Below are 17,622 nucleotides of genomic sequence, written 5' to 3'. Positions count from 1 at the left end.
TGTTAAAAAACATTTTTCTTTAGAAGAAAAATGAAGATATAATTACAAAAAAGGTGAGCACAAGCTTATGTTGTAGTTTGTAGCCTTCTGGTTTGTATTTATTTTTTTACTTCAATATATAGGGGGCTTTGGTTCTTCCTGTCTTCACCCTTGCTTTCCTAAAATGTCACTGGTTTAGTATGCAAAGTAAGCTGTAGTAGTTCTTCGCTAAATCTCATTTTAACTTACTTTCCCTCACTTAAGCTTAAATATAGTTTGGTTTTTTTTAAAAAAACCAAAAAAACCTAAATGACCAAATTTCATGTTTAATTTTGTAAGTGATTTTTTGTCCCCTCTATTTATGATGCTGTGAGTGAAATGTAAACTGAAGCTACCCGTTTGTACAAATCGTGATGCTTTGGTTTGCAAAGTGAAGTTCGACAGTTGGATAAAACTGCAGCTTTAGGTTTCTACTCCCACGCCACTCCTCAAGGGCGATATCTTTAATATATTGCAACACAGTGTGAATTTCAGTATGTTAGATGATGTATCTTTATCTAGCATGCGTTTATAGATTTAAGCATGATATAAATTGTATTTCTGATACTTTTAGTTTTTTGTAAGATGAGATAAATGGGTTGAAATTCAAAGGTAGATCGATTGACAAGATGGGACTTAAGGCCTTAGTGCAAGCATCAGCACTTTTCATGACATCAGGGATCTTTTGCTTTCTCCTGCAGCAATCCTTCTCCGCTGGAAGGCAATTAACCATTAACCACCAGAGACTTCCGTCAGTGCAGGTTTGCTATGGCATTAATAACTGTTGCTTGGAAGCGTTATGCCTTCCTTGAGAATGAACGTGTGCTGGGCCAAGGGGACGGCTGGTGAATTTTATCTTCAGGGATGGGGTAGCACTACATCTTGTGTTTACTGCTTTTGAAAAAGTAAGGGTGACTTCAGCTTGTTTGCTTTTGTATGCGATAGGCGTATTTTTGTTTGCTGATGACATGGATCTTCCAGCTTTTTGTCCTGGACAACCTTCAGTTATTAAGTGTAAATGGGTATATTGGTAGTGAGTTACGGGGAATTGTGGTAACCTATTAACCTTTTTTGTGTGGGCTCAGAAAAAAACATGAAATTTTGTTGATGAAGCTTCCAGAGCATGTAAGGGCTTGGAAAGGGATAAGTGCTCTCAGCAGATTGAAAAAAACCACTATTTGTTCCTATGCTACAAACAGTATTCCTGCAAGTCTTGCCACATTTTATGTGATTTGAATAGATGGACAGATTGACCTTGCATGTGGCTGGGGGGATGACTTCTGCCTTACACAGTGTTTTGTGTATTAAAAAAAAAAAAAAAAAAAAAAGCCTGGTCCTTGAATCGATTCACAATGTTACCAAAGGGATGAATGGGGAGGTTATTTTGTATCCAGTTGGGACTTCTTCCTGAGTACCAGTTCTTGTGGCTACCTACGTGGGAAGGATCATGCTAATTTTCTGTGTCCCTGACTTCCAAGGGCCTGTTTTCTAACTCTACCCTTTTCCCAGTGGGTAAGGAATAAATGGCTCATCAGATAAAAACATCTAAATATGTAACAGAAGAAAAGTGATGATGGAGAGTAAACAAATCTAATGAAATTTGCTAATTGATTCTGAGCCCAGATGTATTCTGTTTTAGATTATTTGCTTCTTGGAGTCTTTAAAGAGGGATTATGCTGGGTCATATATTTTGGAAAAAGCACCCAAACAGAAATTAATTCAGGAAGGTCTTTGGCCTTTGTTAATACAAATTTCATGAGATCATGAGCCAGGCAGTGCTTAGATTTTTTTTCTTTTAATTTTTTTTTTTTTTCAAGTACAGCTTGTTTAGGTTTGTTTTTAGTGGCTGAATTCAACTGAAGAGTGTCTACAGAGCACAGCAGGACTTCTGCTAGGGTCTGGACACTTCATTTTATTATTTTTTTTCCTATAGGGTGATATTTGATAGTGATTAATTGTGATATCAGACCCTATTTTTGAAAAAAGAGAGGAAGGAGGATTTTATTGCAGTGGTTGAAGTAGGAATGAATATACCTATCTAGGTTTCATGGAATGGATCGTTTAAGTCTGCATCATTCAAATTGATGTCCAAGGAAGAAATATGTCCTTGTTTAATGCAACAAAATAGATGAAAAACTTCTTCTTTGAGTATAACCTTCCTTTAAATTCCAGTTAACAAGTTAAGCAATAGTAGATCATTCTGTCGTATAACGGGAAACAGATTGGATTTTTTTCTTTTTAATTTTCCTTTATAAATGCTTCCTAGTTCTTGTAGAGATCATAGCTTTGTGTGTGCCAACATTTTCATATTGTGAACTCCTTATCTCCTAACAGGTGCTCGTTTCCTGAAGGATGTATTTTAGATTGATTCAGCTAAAAGAAAAATTTTGTGCTATTGAAGAATGCGTGGGAGGACAGGCACAGAATATAATGTTGCTCCTTTAAAACTCATTACAGAATAACAGTATCTACGCTCCTTTGAAAGTACTGATTTAAACTTTACCAGGATATTTTCAGGCCTCTTTATTTGAGCATAGCTCATTTCAGTTAAGATGGCTGTTTTTCTGAATATATGTTTTAGTCAATCAAGATTTGATGGGTTTGTGAATTAAGCAGCTGCTTAGTATTTGATCTATTCCAATTACTGCACTGTGGTAGTATTGTTACATCTTGGCTGTGGGGACCCAAAGGACGGAGCAGGTAAATAATCAGTTTTGTATAAATCCACTAAAAATGTTGCTCTTACCTATTTTCAGAGGACCTGAGTCCTTAAAGAACTACAGGTAGAAAGGAGACTGGTTTTCTTCCTGTTCCATATTGTTCAGTGCTGCTTCATTTCCTTCCTCTCTGTTCTGTTTTTGAGGTGTTTGTGTATCTGGTCATACTAGGGACAAAACCACACCTTGATTACATATACATTCTGTGCTGACTTTTTGTAGTTATCCATGTATTTGACCTGGCAGGCTCTGACAGTGCACGACCAGCACTTTTGCAAATCATGGGCCAAACCCATGCTTTAAACTTTCTACAGCCACTAATGCTATACCCTGTAAAGGGCTGCTAGAAGTGCGCTACCAGCTTCCTTCCTGTGCACCTATGGTGAGCCTGTGACTAGTTACATCTTAAAAAAAAAAATTCTTTGGCACAAGGTCTTGTTGTCCCAGTGACTTAGATTTGAGTTTTTGCAGGAGAGGTATTAGAGACTTGTCATCTTGGTTGTGCTTTAAGGCATCTACCAAAATTGGCAAGACAGGGAACAGCCTCCCTACCCACACCCAACCTCACTCTTAATTCTTGCTAAACCAGAAAGTATTTATCTTTTTGAACGCGTCTGGTATACACCTACTACTTACGCTTTTTATAATTCCACTTCTTAAACAGAGCATCTGTAATGATAAAGGCATCAACTGGAAAAAAGTGTTTCCTTTGAAATAGTTTGTTTCTGTTGGAAACTCTCTTGATGTTTTGACTTAGTAACAGTTGTAAGGGTTTTCACTGTCAGAAGGGAAGTAAATCAGGTTTGAAATCTTGGGGGCGTGAAGAGAGGAATAATTTTTTTTGAGTTCTTACTCATTCACAGTAAAATTGCCTTGTTATTTATATGTGAGGGATACTGAGATTTCTAGATTAAGCCTCCTCACCCTCAGCTCATCAGCTTGTTTGACATCAACATTTTAGCTTTTACTAAGCTATGGAAATAGTGTTATGTTTACTTAATTCCAAGAGATAAGTTTTAATAGCATGACTCGTCAAAGAAGGGAAGCCTTCAGAGAACCTGACTTGCAGGTTAGTCAAATTCTGTAGTTAAGTTATTCTATTAAATAAAGAAAACTCTGGAAGTTGATGTTCATCATTACATTAAAAAGATTAAAATTACAGTGGAAGTGTCACTAAAATTATTGAAGTCTCATCATGCATGAATATATTCCAATGTCTTGGTTTATAAATATAACAAAAAATATTTCTATAAATACATTAACAATAAAAGGAAGACCAGGGAGAATATTCAATCCCTATCGGATGCAAATGGAACAACTGTGACAAAGGATGAGGACAAGGGTGAGGTACTTAACGCCTTCTTTGCCTCAGTCTTTAATGGTAAGGACAGTTGTTCCCTGTGCGTACACACCCAGGAGTTAGAGGAGCCAAACAAAGCTCCCATGATTCAAGAGGAGGTGGTTAGAGACTTGCTTGCCCAGCTAGACACCCAGAAGCCTATGGGGCTGGATGGGATCCATCCAAGAGTATTGAGGGAGCTGGCGGATGTGCTGGCCAAACCCCTTTCCATCATCTTCCAACAGTCCTGGAAGACTGGGGAATTTCCACTGGACTGGCGGCTGGCTAATATTGTGCCCATCTACAAGAAGAGTTGCAGGGAGGATCCAGGGAACTACAGGCCTGTCAATCTGACCTCAGTGCCAGGGAAAGTCACGGAACAGGTGATCTTGAGTGCTATCATGAAGCACATGCAAGAGAACCGGGTGATCAGGCCCAGTCAACATGGGTTCACAAAAGGCAGGTCTTGCCAAACTAACCTGATTGCCTTCTATGACAAAGTGACTCGGCTGCTGGATGAGGGAAAGGCTGTGGATGTGTCTTCCTGGACTTCAGTAAAGCCTTTGACACAGTTTCTGACAGCATTCTGCTTTGGAAACTGTCACCTCTGGCCTGGACAGGCGCACACTCTCCTGGGTGGAAAACTGGTTGGCTGGCCGGGCCCAGAGAGTGGTGGGAAATGGGGTGAAATCCAGCTGGAGGCCAGTGACAAGTGGGGTTCCCCAGGGCTCAGTGCTGGGTCCAGCCCTGTTCATTGTCTTTATCAATGACCTGGATGAAGGCATCGAGTGCACCCTTAGCAAGTTTGCGGACGGCACTAAGCTGGGTGGAAGTGTCGATCTGCTGGAGGGTAGGGAGGCTCTGCAAAGGGATCTGAACCGGCTGGATCCATGGGCTAAGACCAATGGGATGAGGTTTAACAAGGCCAAATGCTGGGTCCTGCACTTGGGGCACAGCAACGCTATGCAGTGCTACAGACTGGGAGAAGTCTGTCTAGAAAGCTGCCTGGAGGAGAGGGACCTGGGGGTTTTGGTTGACAGCGACTGAACATGAGCCAGCAGTGGCCCAGGTGGCCAAGAAGGCCAATGGCATCTTAGCTTGTATCAGAAATGGTGTGACCAGCAGGTCCAGGGAGGTTATCCTCCCTCTGTACTCGGCACTGGTGAGACCGCTCCTCGAATCCTGTGTTCAGTTCTGGGCCCCTCACCACAAGAAGGATGTTGAGGCTCTGGAGCGAGTCCAGAGAAGAGCAACAAAGCTGGTGAGGGGGTTGGAGAACAAGTCTTAGGAGGAGCAGCTGAGGAAGCTGGGGTTGTTTAGCCTGGAGAAGAGGAGGCTGAGGGGAGACCTCTTTGCTCTCTACAACTACCTGAAAGGAGGTTGTAGAGAGGAGGGTGCTGGCCTCTTCTCCCAAGTGACAGGGGACAGGACAAGAGGGAATGGCCTCAAGCTCTGCCAGGGGATGTTCAGGCTGGATATCAGAAAAAAATTTTTCATGGAAAGGGTTGTTTGGCACTGGCAGAGGCTGCCCAGGGAGGTGGTTGGGTCCCCATCCCTTGCAGGATTTAAAAGACAGATGGATGAGGTGCTCAGGGACATGGTTTAGTGGTTGATGGGAATGGTTGGACTCGATCCAGGAGGTCTTTTCCAACCTGGTTATTCTGTGAATAATGAAGAAACTTGCAAACAAGAAAACTATTTGTTATGTTGGCTAAAGACTGGTTTACCTGGTATCTCACAAACTGTATTTTAGCATTAGCACAAGTCAAAAGTGGTAGAAACCATTTTGCTCATATTTTCCATGGTGATGCTTGGATACTGAGAACCTAATTTTGGATGAGTATGATGACAATTATATCTTAAAGCTTATAGATTTATCTTAGTATGTTTTTTCTAATATGAGGTAATGTACTACTGCTTTTGCAGGGCTAAATGAGTGACCTATTTGACAACAGCCTTGTTAGCTCTTTGAGCAAGTATTTGTGTTTGTAATTGAGCACAATGCTGGTACTATCTGCTTGGCATTTTCTTATCTTTTGCTTGTCATTACAGACAAAGTGTGAATTCTCAATTTAGATCAATCATCATTTCCTAGTGCTAGCATTGTCCCTCTTCTTCCTTCCCCCTTCATTGTTTTTCTTTAGGCTAGACCTTGCGAACATAATTCCCACTGGCTAAACATGATAGAGGGAGCATGACAAGATGGGCTCGTGTGCTTTACAGTCACAAGATTTCCAACTTGCCCTATCTAAATGTATATACACACTCTTGGTTGTTATAGCTAGTTAATACATCTCACAGCTAACAAAACATTCTGCAGCAGATCTGCTTCCACAAATGTCCTCTGTGAAAAGAGGGGGTCTGCAGTCACGTCATGCTTAGCTCCTTAGCTGTTTAGTGGAGTTTGGCTTATTTCTACTTCAGAACAGTATGGTCAGGTTAAACATTTGACTGAACCCTCTGGTATATTAATGATTTATGCTTAGTATGACAGCTATTGAACATAAATGTGCTGTGCATTAGATACCAGCATAAGTAAGGGTTGAATCGACACATTAGCTGTATTGATGTGCAGTGCTTTTTGCCATCTGGAGCCTCTGCCAGGTTTCTCACTAATGCTTTACTCTTGGCTGATTTTCAATATCTGGCAATTTCTTTCTCCTACTTAATTATTTCACATCTAAAACATAGTTTATGTATATTTGAGAGTCATATTCAGATTTTGTATTTCAAATTTTGGATATCAAGAGAGTAGCAAAAGCCTTGTGACACTTATTGGAGTGCTTGTTCTTCCACAGCCTTCGCTTTTCTGTGTCCCTGTTAACTGACATAAATATTTAAAGGTTCTCTGAAATTGCATGTAGTCCAGTAGCTTTTTAAAGGAATACCAAGGGACTGATTTCTTGCATCACTGACTTGTTTATGGATATGTTTCTCTTTGAAAAGCTTTCTTATCTCAGAGTGTGGACTACACTAGAATAATATAGGATAGACTGGGAAAGGATAACTTAGGAATTTGTGAGTATTAATGCCCAGAATATGCGAGCTTGACAAAATGGATTAATAGTCTGGAAATTAATCAATTGGCCAAATCAAGTGTTGGCTACCTTAATAGGGATATTTGAGTTTTAATTATTATTACTTTGTCTTTGCTTTTTCTGATCTCCATTTGTAACTTTGGCATCCTTAGTAAAAACAAGGATGTTTTTGTGTAGGAAACCTTCACAACTTTCCCTGTTAGTAATGTTTGCAGCTAATAAATAATCACTTTTTCTGTCAGTGTCTCTTCCACAGTACTGAGACTCCTTGGCAAGCAAGTGTGTGTTAGTAAATATAACTGCATTCTGTTCAGTGTTACCAGAGATGTGTAATTACCACATAAAACATTTGGGTATCTATAATGTCAGTTCCTTAAGCAAAACACTCCTGCTTCTAAATCAGGGTGGGGTGCTATGATAGTTTGTTCATCTTTAGCTACTAAAACTGTTTGTAGGTCTTTATTCATATACACCTCCCACTCCCTCCTCAGGAAACAGGGATGTTTCACTATTGGTCTGCATCAAGAGAAGCGTGACCAACAGGTCAAAGCAGGTGATTCTTCCCTTCTACTTTGCTCTCATGAGACCTTACCTGAAGCCCTGCATTCAGTTCTGGAACCTCCATCCAGGAGGGACATGAATCTGCTGTCCAGAGGAGGGCCATGAAGGTATCAGAGGGCCAGAGCACTTGCTATATGACCACAGGCTGAGAGAATTGGGGTTCTTCATCCTAGAGAAGAGAAAGCTGTGGGGAGACCTTATAGCAGCCTTCCAGTACTTAAAGGGGGGGGGCGGGCTACAGGAAAGCTGAGGAGGAGCTCTTTGTCAGGGAGTGCAGGGAGGATGAGCCGTAACAGTTTTAAGCTGAAAGAGGGAAAATTCAGATTAGATATTAGGAAGTTGGGTTTTTTTACTGTGAGGGTGGTGAGGCTCTGGAGTAGGTTGCCCAGAGAAGTCATTGCTGCCCCATCCCTGGAGGTGTTCTAGACCAGGTTGGATGAGGCTTTGAGCAACCTGATCCAGTGGAAGGTGTCCCTGTCCATGGCAGGGGAGTGGAACTGCATGATCTTTAAGGTCCCTTTCAACCCAAACCATTCTGTGACTACTGCATGACACTAAGCCATGATTATGTTTGGAAGTAGGAACCCCTGAACTTTTCAGTTGCCAATCCAACATTTGCCAATTGCCAAGCCACTGCTTAAAAGCTCTTTGGAATTGAAGTTTGTGTAACTGATGTCAAAAGGGGTATTTTGCCTAAAACAGTAGTAATAAATTCTGTTAGCTTATTGAGTTTCTTGAGTATTGTTGTGCCACTGAACTTGGGAGTGTGTTGCATATTGCTCATTATTATCCTGCCTGCTGTTGAGTGTGTTAATTTTACATTCTCCATCCTCCAGTGCTGGGAAGCTAATTTTTGTTTAATGTTTTTTAAAATACAATTTTTAGTATACCCTTCTAAAAGAGCATGTCCTTTTACTGCAAAACCTCTAGTACTGCTTGGGGTTATTTAACAATGAAAAATACCAAACTTTTAGACTTGTGTCTTACGTTTTCTTAAAAGAAAGAACTGTTTGCGTCCCACTCTGTCAGAATTGTGACCATGAACAGGGACCGTTTGTCACCTTGGGTCAGCTAGCCACCTCTTGCTGAGTGCAGCAGGCCCAGGCACACTGTGTCAGGGGATATTTTGGCTTTTCTTGGCAGTGTCAATATTGACCATAAATATTCCTCCAGCTGCAGTAGTAGCATGGTCATCTTCTCCACAGGATTTCTGAATATAACTCTGGGTGATCATTCATCTTATTCCAAGACCTCCCTGGACTGTTTCTTTCGGTGTTAGAGCACACTTCACTTTCAGGAAAACTACTTTCATGAAAAAAATGATAAAATATATAGTAAAATAAGCAGTACTTTGCTTAGTGTCCTGGATGGGTGCTTCAAATGCCTCCCAAAAACATTCATAGATTAAGAAATCTAAGTACAGCAGATGAAAAATAAACTAAATGTTGAAATACATGAACTCACATAAGCAGGAGTGATGACACTGCCGAGCAGATCTGTTTGTTTGCTCTTCCCCTGAAAAATGGGGCTGTACCAGATGTTTGACATGAGTATAATGTGGACTTAAAAAAAAGAAATAAGGCGTAAGTGTTAATAGTTTACTGCTGGTTATTACATTATAATATCTCTTCAGTGCTGCAGTGTACCTCCTGCAGATGCAGTTGATACTGCGGACACTTAGTCACTACTGACAACATCCAGGGGCAATATTTAAAGCAAACAAGCCCCAAAACCTTGCTGTGCTACGAGTCTGGCCAGCATTCTGTCCTGTCTGGCAGGGCTTGACGCTAAATGAAGAGAACTCTGTGTGTGTGTAATCCTCCTCCTGTGTGCCTTTCCCGTCTTACCTGTAAAGAGGTGTCCTGCATCAGGTTTTGCTTGCTACCTACTGTTGAACATCTCTCATGCATTTTATCATTCCTTCCCCTCGTCCATACATTTGACTTCCACAGTGGCTTATCCTTAAATCAGCTGGGGCTAGGGAGGAAGGATGCTAGATTTCCAGTCAGTGAAATCAGAGAGTGTTCTGTCTTTTGAACTGAAGGCATAAAGAAATCTTTCTTCGTATTTGAAAATTGCTTAGGATTTTCTAAGCATTGTTCTTCTGCCAGCAGCACTTCTGTGACTGATTTAGTTGTGCTGGGGAGAGGAGAGGAACAGCTCAGTCTGCGACTGGAGGGTACCCAAGTCAGAGCTTCACTTGAGCTGAGGGGAGGGAGGTCTTCACCAGCAAGCGCGACTTGAGACTGCTGCCTCCCAAATGGCATTGGGCAACAGCAGTGGGAAGCAAGGCAGAGCTGTTAGGTGAGGCTGCAGAGCAATGTTGAGAAGAAGGAAGACTTAGCGTAGAACAGCTTTTGCAAATGGAGTTCAGCACAACCAGCGTAAGCAGGAGAGCAAGTGGCATTGACAATACATCATGATTGGTTTGGGGAGGTAGCTAGGGTTAAGTGCAATAGGCTTCTTTTAGTGTTACTCAGACACTTTCTGTGTGTAGGTTGTTTTAGATGTTACAAGAAACCTAGTTTTTCACCTACCTATGAAAAATAAAGGAATTAATTCAAGTGGTATGGGGTACCTTTGCTATGTTAGGACCTTGTAGAATGAAGTGTAGAATAAAGACAGGCTTAAATTGTCTCTCAATAACCCTGTCTTTTTCTTGTCTATATGTTTTCCTAAAATACCTGAGAAAATCAATGCAATATTTCTAGCTGTTTTCCCCCAGGAGAAATTTGATTAAATCTTGCAATTTTTTTGCACATCATGTTTCTGTCGAACTGTTTAGGGTTCAGTAATGATGAGTCAAATCTAAATTGTCTTCCTGTGCTTTTCGTCTCCTGTACTCTCCTGAGACGTTGCATCACTCTTGCTTTCATGTTTGTGTGACTTCACCAGGCTTCAACTGCGAGAAAGATGGGGGTGTGTTGTCTAGTAATGTGTCACCCACTGAAGGTCTGATTTGGATTGTGACAGGCTATTAGAGCAAATTATGGCAGTCTTTGAGTGTTTATGTTCTAATTGCTGAACTGGTTCTTCAAGGTCATTCAGGTGAAATCAAGGAGTATTGTTCAAGCTGTGGTTCTTGCTTTGTGCTTTCTGGTACAAATTATTCTGTGTCAAGATGGTGTATGCCTTATTCTTCAGAAAATTAACATTTTTTAAAAGGTGAATTAGCGTGACAGCAGCTTCCAAGAAAAAGAGTGAATTCTTTTTTTATTTTAAATAACAGACAGGATAAAGATATATTTCCTTTCAACTTCCCATTATGGTGAAGAGCATTTGCAGCGATTCCCATGTTGGTGATCTGTCAGCCTTCCTTCTGGCACTTAACTTCACAAAATAGGTTTTTGAATCATAAAACTTAAAATCATTAGAACGGATACTCAGGACTGTGAAAATATTTTTTTCTTTAATTAAAAACAAAAAAGTTAGGAGTGTCCAGAAGTGACAGCTGTTTTGCTTGTCACTTCTGCTTTAAATCTCTGCACACAGAATTCTATCTGTCAACATATGGCCCAGTAACTAGATCTTGTAAAGTCCTCTTTCCATTCTCCTGTCTCATTAGTAACATGAAGAATTTAGTGCTGTTAGTTAACTTTGTAATCTTGGGCACTTTCTTGTTACAGACGTTGGATAACTGTGGTTTTCTAGGTCCCCTTTGAAAGCTTAATAAATAGATAATAATTTTAAAATAATCTTCTCTTCTAGTACTGGTGACGCATAAGGCAAGCATTAGCATACTGAAATTACTAGCGCATCTATAACTTCCTTGAGCTTCTTTAGGACTCTTGGCTGAATATCATCTGCTCTTGTTGGTTTGCTGTTTTTTGAGATGTCTGTTTGCTCCATACTGTTTTTCTAGTGGGCTTCACTTTGAAGGAGATCCTCTAATGAGTCTTCTGTAAAGATGACTTTCACTGGAAGAATATCTTTAATCTCCTCCACAGTGAATATGAAGATACAAAAAATCTGGTGTTTCTGTCATGACCTTAGCTCGTTTGAGCGTTGTTGTTTTTTTTAATGCATCTGTTTGCTTACTTTAGCCTTACAGATCCTGGCAGGGTACACGTGCTCCTCACGTGTCTTGGAAAAGGGTTTAGTTACAGTTTTTATACTACTTTTTCCTCACTTCCTTAATTATTTGTGAGACTGGCTCATTGTATATTTTTTTCTGTTTTTAGCTTACTATTGTTTTAGCTTGATTTGGACAACTTCTACAAGATTCTTCTGCTTTCTCTAATGTGCTTTTCAGCTACTTAGCCAGATCCTTCCCTTGCCTGTCATTTTGTTGTTCACCCCTGCTTAAGTCCTCCTTGTGATTTTTGTTTGCTCTAAGCCTTGCTCATAATGTCTTAAAACTTATTGCCTACAGACACTTAATTTTTGACGATTCTCTTTTAGTTTCCTCCTAATTTTCTAATTCCTTTCTTTAAATTCCTTGGCATTTGTTCCTCCCCCAGATATTTAGGTCACTCCTGAATTCAGGGCAGGGAGGGCAGTTACACTGATATTTCGAACCAAGTTCTGCACAGTGCTTAGGATGAGGAAATACCTTTTTTTTTTGTTAATAGCATGACAACTCATTCCACGAAGCAGTCACTCTTGATGATTTCATCTTGGCACCCTATGACATTTACTGGATAGCACAAGCCTCCCACTGTTTTTTTCTTTGCTTTTGCTTTCAGCTTGGTCAGTCAACACCTGTGTGTTTACATGTGACAGCTCATGCATTTTTCCTTATCACTGTCTTGAATGTAAATGTACTCCTTTAATGAATAGGTAATGCTTGTGGATAAACTTGTCTCTTTTCAATGTGTTTTGTGCTGCAGATAACAATTTCATTTTAGACTTTCTTTCTGGTTTCTTTGTTCTTGAATGCAAACACAGGCCAATAGCCAGTGGACCTCTGGAACTGGAGCATTTATTTTCTTTAGAAAGACTTTCTGTAATTCAAAAGACCTTTTCTTTTTTCCACTTTTTGAAAAGTGGCTGAATAAAAATAGGGAGCTTGTTCCACGTGGGCATTTTTCTCCCATGATTTTAGATATATGAGATGCTTGACTTGCATATGAGAGTTTTTTCTCAAATGTCTACTCTTGAAAGTTAGCATAGGCTATGTTGTGTGGTTTCCTCTCTAGCAACCACTGTGTTTTATCTTTTAATGTGCCTTTGAAAAATCCAGCTGTAGACAATGGCTTTGCAATAATCTCACTGTCTTTGTAAACCAAGCAGTCAGTAATTCTGTGGATGTGTAAAACCGAAGGAAGTCCTTTGTACTGGAGGAGTCTCCAGTTTGAGTTTGGTTGTTATTGTGTTTTTTAGAGTAGTCTTAGAAATATTAATATCAGGCAATAGTAAATGTAAAACTGGAGAGCAAAAAGAGGTTAGAAAAATTTGTGAAACAGAGGCATGAAATAAATTATATCTGAAGTTCCAGAGGTAAAACAGTGCTCAAGAAGAGGGAACATAAAGGATAAAATAATTGACTTAGTGTATTTTCCCTTTCCCATTTTTTTTTAAGAATGGCCAAATGGGGGTCAAAGGTACCTCTGGGTATCATCCAGCCCACCTGCCCCTGCTAAGGCAGGTTCACATCGGCAGGTTGCACAGGAACTTGTCCGGGTGGGTTTTGAATATCTCCAGAGAAGGAGATGTCACAACCTTCCTGGGCAGCCAGTTCCAGTGCTCAGTCATTCTCACAGTAAAGAAGTTTTTCCGGTCAATACCAATCTAGTCCGAACCAATCCCTTCTCTTCAAGTCAGTGTGGTCTGGGGGGTCTTCATTGCCACTGACTTGAATTTGTGTGCTATCCTAGCTCTGCTGTTCTTTTAGTGTCCTCAAATGATGCTGCATGAAAACACTTGGGGCTTGTGAAACGCACTTCTAGTGTAGTCTCTGTAACACCTGGAGAGAAGCAAGGTATTGAAGAGATCTCAGAGAAGTTTCTGTACGAGTTGGGGCAGGAGGAAGGCTGCTGCAGCAGAATAGCTGAATTCCATTTGGAGGCTTGCAATGGAAGAGTCTTACTGGCTAACACTGCATATTTTTCTAAGCAGTATTGTATTCAACTTGCCAAAGGCAAGCATCTTTGGCGATTGTCTCAATTCACAATAGAAATTTAAAAGCTAAATGCAAACAATTAAATACAGAAGGAAAAATGTCATTTGCTTATAACCTCTCTTTTTCCTGTATCAGTTCTTTCATACAGAGTCACGTTGCTAATAAAACAGCTATAGTGCAAGAGTTTAAAATACCTAATTTGTAAACTTTTGCGTATGTAGAACTTTTCTAACAAAAAAGAAAAGATATTTTCTATCTCTGCAGTCACACAATCATTCAAGTTTCAAATGCTATTTTGTCAACCCTCAGGTGCTGGGGAATGTTTTGTTGTTTAATTTTTTAATACTCTTACTAGCATTAAATTCACCTATTGTAACCAGTGTACTATTAATTTTTTCCAGGTTTCGCTAAATGGTACACAGTTTACGGACAGCTCAGTTGGATCAGAGTTCACAGGTGTTTCTCAGGTATGTGCAGCCAAATTTTGTGAGTATATCATAGTAGAATTATTTCTTAAACAATATTAAGTATGGTAGAGAACTTCAAAAATATGCATGTCTGAGATGGGACTTGGCTAACTGAAGTCAATTTCTCACTTCACTATTCAAGCTTTAAAAAGCAGTGAAAGCTACTATTCCTAAAGTAAAATTTTATTGTTATAATAAGCTTGAAATTGGACATAGATGTAAAAAAAACTGTGCAGTTTTATGGTAATACAGTTATTCTTGGAAAGGAATCTAAATACATAGCAGTGATGCAGTTATTTCTGTTTCGGCTTGTCCTACTTCCAGCCTTCATTTATAAACATTATAGCTTAACATATTTCAGAGAGAAAGTGAAACTGGGTGTTTTCTTGCAGAGAAACATCACGCGTTTTTTGAAGCTTCACTAGTGGAAAAATATCTTCCTTTTGATTACACTGAAGACACATACAAATATATATGTGACCTAATTCCAAGCTCATATAATCCAGGAAGTTTACTGCTGCTGTTGAAATGATCACATGAATAGTTACTGCATACATGATCTTTTAAATAAATAAGAAACTGCAATTTATTGTTTCATTTTAGTATGACAGAGCCATTACAGGAATTGTAGAGGCTTATGGTCTAGATTTTGTCAAGGTTCTAGCTGTCTGTTTTATTAGAAATAAACTGCTTAGAAATTTTCATTCCTAGCAGTTGATTTACGTTGTGCTCTAGGAACCAAATGCATTCATTTGAACTTAAAATCCATTGTAAATAAGGGCCCAGTTGGGCGATCGTTAGGGCTTTACCAGCTCTGTGAAGTGCCGGAATTTTCCTGATGTATTTTCCATTGCTTTTTAATGATCATGATGCAACTATGCAAATCATACACACGAATCTTAAATTATAAAAATGCATTCAGCATGACTAGGATATGTTTGCCATAACACTTACCTTTGCAAGAGAGCATCAGGTTGTCTTAACTTCTGAACTTCTACATTTTTGTCCTCTGCTTTTGCTACTTGTTGGAAGATGTCCTGCAGATGATATTCAGAAGGATTTGCCTGCAATATAGCTATGAAGATGTCATTGCCATTCCAACAGAGACTTAATCTGGCTTTAATTTATTTATTTTAACAAGGAAGCTTTCAGGGCTGAGGGGTGGAGCAGCCATTGCTTCCTGCCTGCAGGGGTTTTAAGTGTTAATAAGATCTGCAGTTGAGAGCTGGTCAGCCAGGAGGAGTATCTAATGAGAAATATGAGAGCCAATGAGGGGGTGATCAGTCCCAGCCTTTCAGGAGGCAGAGTGGGTCTTCCTTCATGAGTATGTTTTCAGAAACCTGCAGTAGGCACCTGGAAAAATTATGTTATTTTTCATGACTTAGTATTTAGGTGTGAATTCTTGGAGTAGCATCTGTGAGTAGGGAGATTAGCTGTCCCGCTAAATCTGTTAACTTAAATTTCTTATGAACTTCTGAAAGAGAAATGATAATTGTGTCGCTTTTGAAGACTAGTATTCTCAGTTTGTCTTTCCATATTGCTGAGTCTGTCAGTTTTGTAGATGCAAAGAATGCAAAAATCAGAGTCTGTAATGCTGTGCTGGTTTATTTTGGATGTCAACAATAGGGAATTGATTTGTTCTTGCTGTGAGAAGACAAGAAGAGAGTTAGTGATCTTAGTTATAGCTTTGTTATATCTTTGTCCTGAAGAACTTTTCACCTGTGCTTGTGCAGTTCAGCCTCTTAAGATCTTTAAAGCTCTAGTTTCATTATTATTGAGGCTGGAGCAGTATCTAGAGCATTGCTTGAATGACTTATTTAAATTTTGCCTTTCCTTTGAAAAAGGATTTAACTATTTTCAAGCCTGCATATAAGATGTTGCTAATTAAGGCAGAACAAGTAGCTGTAATGTAATCAGACAAATTTGTGATTGTGCCATTACAAGACATTTTGTTTCATTCATTATAATTTCACTTTTGTCTTGTAGAGCTGGGTTCTGTTTGGCTTGTGCTGCTTCACATGTTTTTGAGTACCAGACTTGATGAATAATCAGGTTTTTTATGACTGAAGCATAATTTAATGAACAGTAGCATCTTGGAAGAGAAATTAGGTTTTGAACTGCCTCTGTCCTCAGAAGTTACCAAGTCTATTTTATTCAGTAGAAGAAAGTGATTCTAACACCCTGCTTGATTGGTGTTTTATTAAGACTGAGTTGAGCTGGTTTTTTTTTAAACAAATTTAGCTGAATGTGTCTTTGTTTCAGTTAGTTTTAAAAAATGTGACGCACAACTCCAAAGAGCAGCTATTTGTGTTTGTATCTGTAAGGATGACAACAGTAAAAGGAATTGTACTATCACTTTTTCATTTTTCTTAGTAGATTATTGCATCTAGGCTGTGTTGTTTTATAGGCAAAGGCTCTAGTCTATGCTGCCTGAAAACATTACTTTTTAAATGGGAGTAATCAAAATTGTTTGCCACGTGGACATTAAAACTGCTGTGTTTGATCTTGGGACACTCCAAATACTCGCTATTTAGTAATCACTGTTAAACTAAGTGTATTTTTTTAATAATCACAGAATAAGTTTTTCTGATCGAGATTTTGTGAATTACCAGTTATATGTTCAAATATTTTGTTTGCAGACGCCATTTACTTTCGGCTTGGGACAAAGAGCACCATATACAACTGGCGAGCATTGTCTTCTTTGTAGAAGTGAACGAAAAGATACTTTGCTTTCAGAGAGCGGAATAAAAAATTCTAGCAAAACAGCACTTTCCACGTCTCCAAAAGCAAACAATATGCTGCATCTTCCACTGTGGGTGTGTTCAGACTGTCGAAGAACAGTCGAAAAGGAGGAGAGGCATGCTACAATAGAGCAATCTCTTGTGGTAAGTTGAAGTACTTCAGGTCAATAGACTAAGAACATATGTTGTTACGGGCTGAATGCTACTTTGTGCTTTGGAACCACTTAAGGTGTAAGTGCTCAGAAATCATTTTAGAAGATCTTGATTGGTGAACTAGACTGAATGGGGAAGTTATGCCAAAAATGAAGAGTTCCATTGTAAGGTTTGGATTTTTCAGTAGAGCAAAGCTTGCATTTGTTTCTTGCTATTTTTTTTCCCTTTCAGTTTATTGGATCTTAGTTTGTCCTTTCCTTTTCTTAAATTCTGTTTCTTCTGCTTTTACCAGTACAACTTTAATTGTTTCACTTTATTCTGTATCTCCTCATGCATATTTTCCTTGCTTTGTGAGGTAAATTATCTGAATTTTCCTTGTTTTTCCAGTAGTGTTCTTGAGTCACTGCCACCTCTCTGCATGTCTCTGCATTTTGTCATCTTTTCTTTGCTGTATTTTTTCAGTTAAGAAGCACAACTTTGCATAGTATGTATATAACAATTTCTTATTTGTTATTATAGCACTGCAA

The 17,622-nt window shown here is 39.3% G+C and overlaps 1 protein-coding gene across 2 annotated transcripts in view; it reads left to right on the top strand.

Moving 5' to 3' along the window:
- FAM193A (family with sequence similarity 193 member A) overlaps positions 1 to 17,622 on the top strand; it is an 81,757-nt gene that overhangs the window by 21,581 nt on the left and 42,554 nt on the right. For both annotated transcript variants that reach the window (XM_069856453.1, XM_069856452.1), the window contains exons 2-3: positions 14,136 to 14,201; positions 16,841 to 17,086. In XM_069856453.1, the coding sequence (XP_069712554.1) occupies positions 16,997 to 17,086 (90 nt within the window). In that variant the 5' untranslated portion in view covers positions 14,136 to 14,201; positions 16,841 to 16,996. The remainder of the gene's footprint in view (positions 1 to 14,135; positions 14,202 to 16,840; positions 17,087 to 17,622) is intronic.

The sequence above is a fragment of the Phaenicophaeus curvirostris genome, chromosome 4, assembly GCF_032191515.1.
Source record: "Phaenicophaeus curvirostris isolate KB17595 chromosome 4, BPBGC_Pcur_1.0, whole genome shotgun sequence".
Lineage (NCBI taxonomy): Eukaryota > Metazoa > Chordata > Aves > Cuculiformes > Cuculidae > Phaenicophaeus > Phaenicophaeus curvirostris.
The sequence above is the reverse complement of the archived record's forward strand: the minus strand, read 5'-3'. Positions and strand labels throughout refer to the sequence as shown.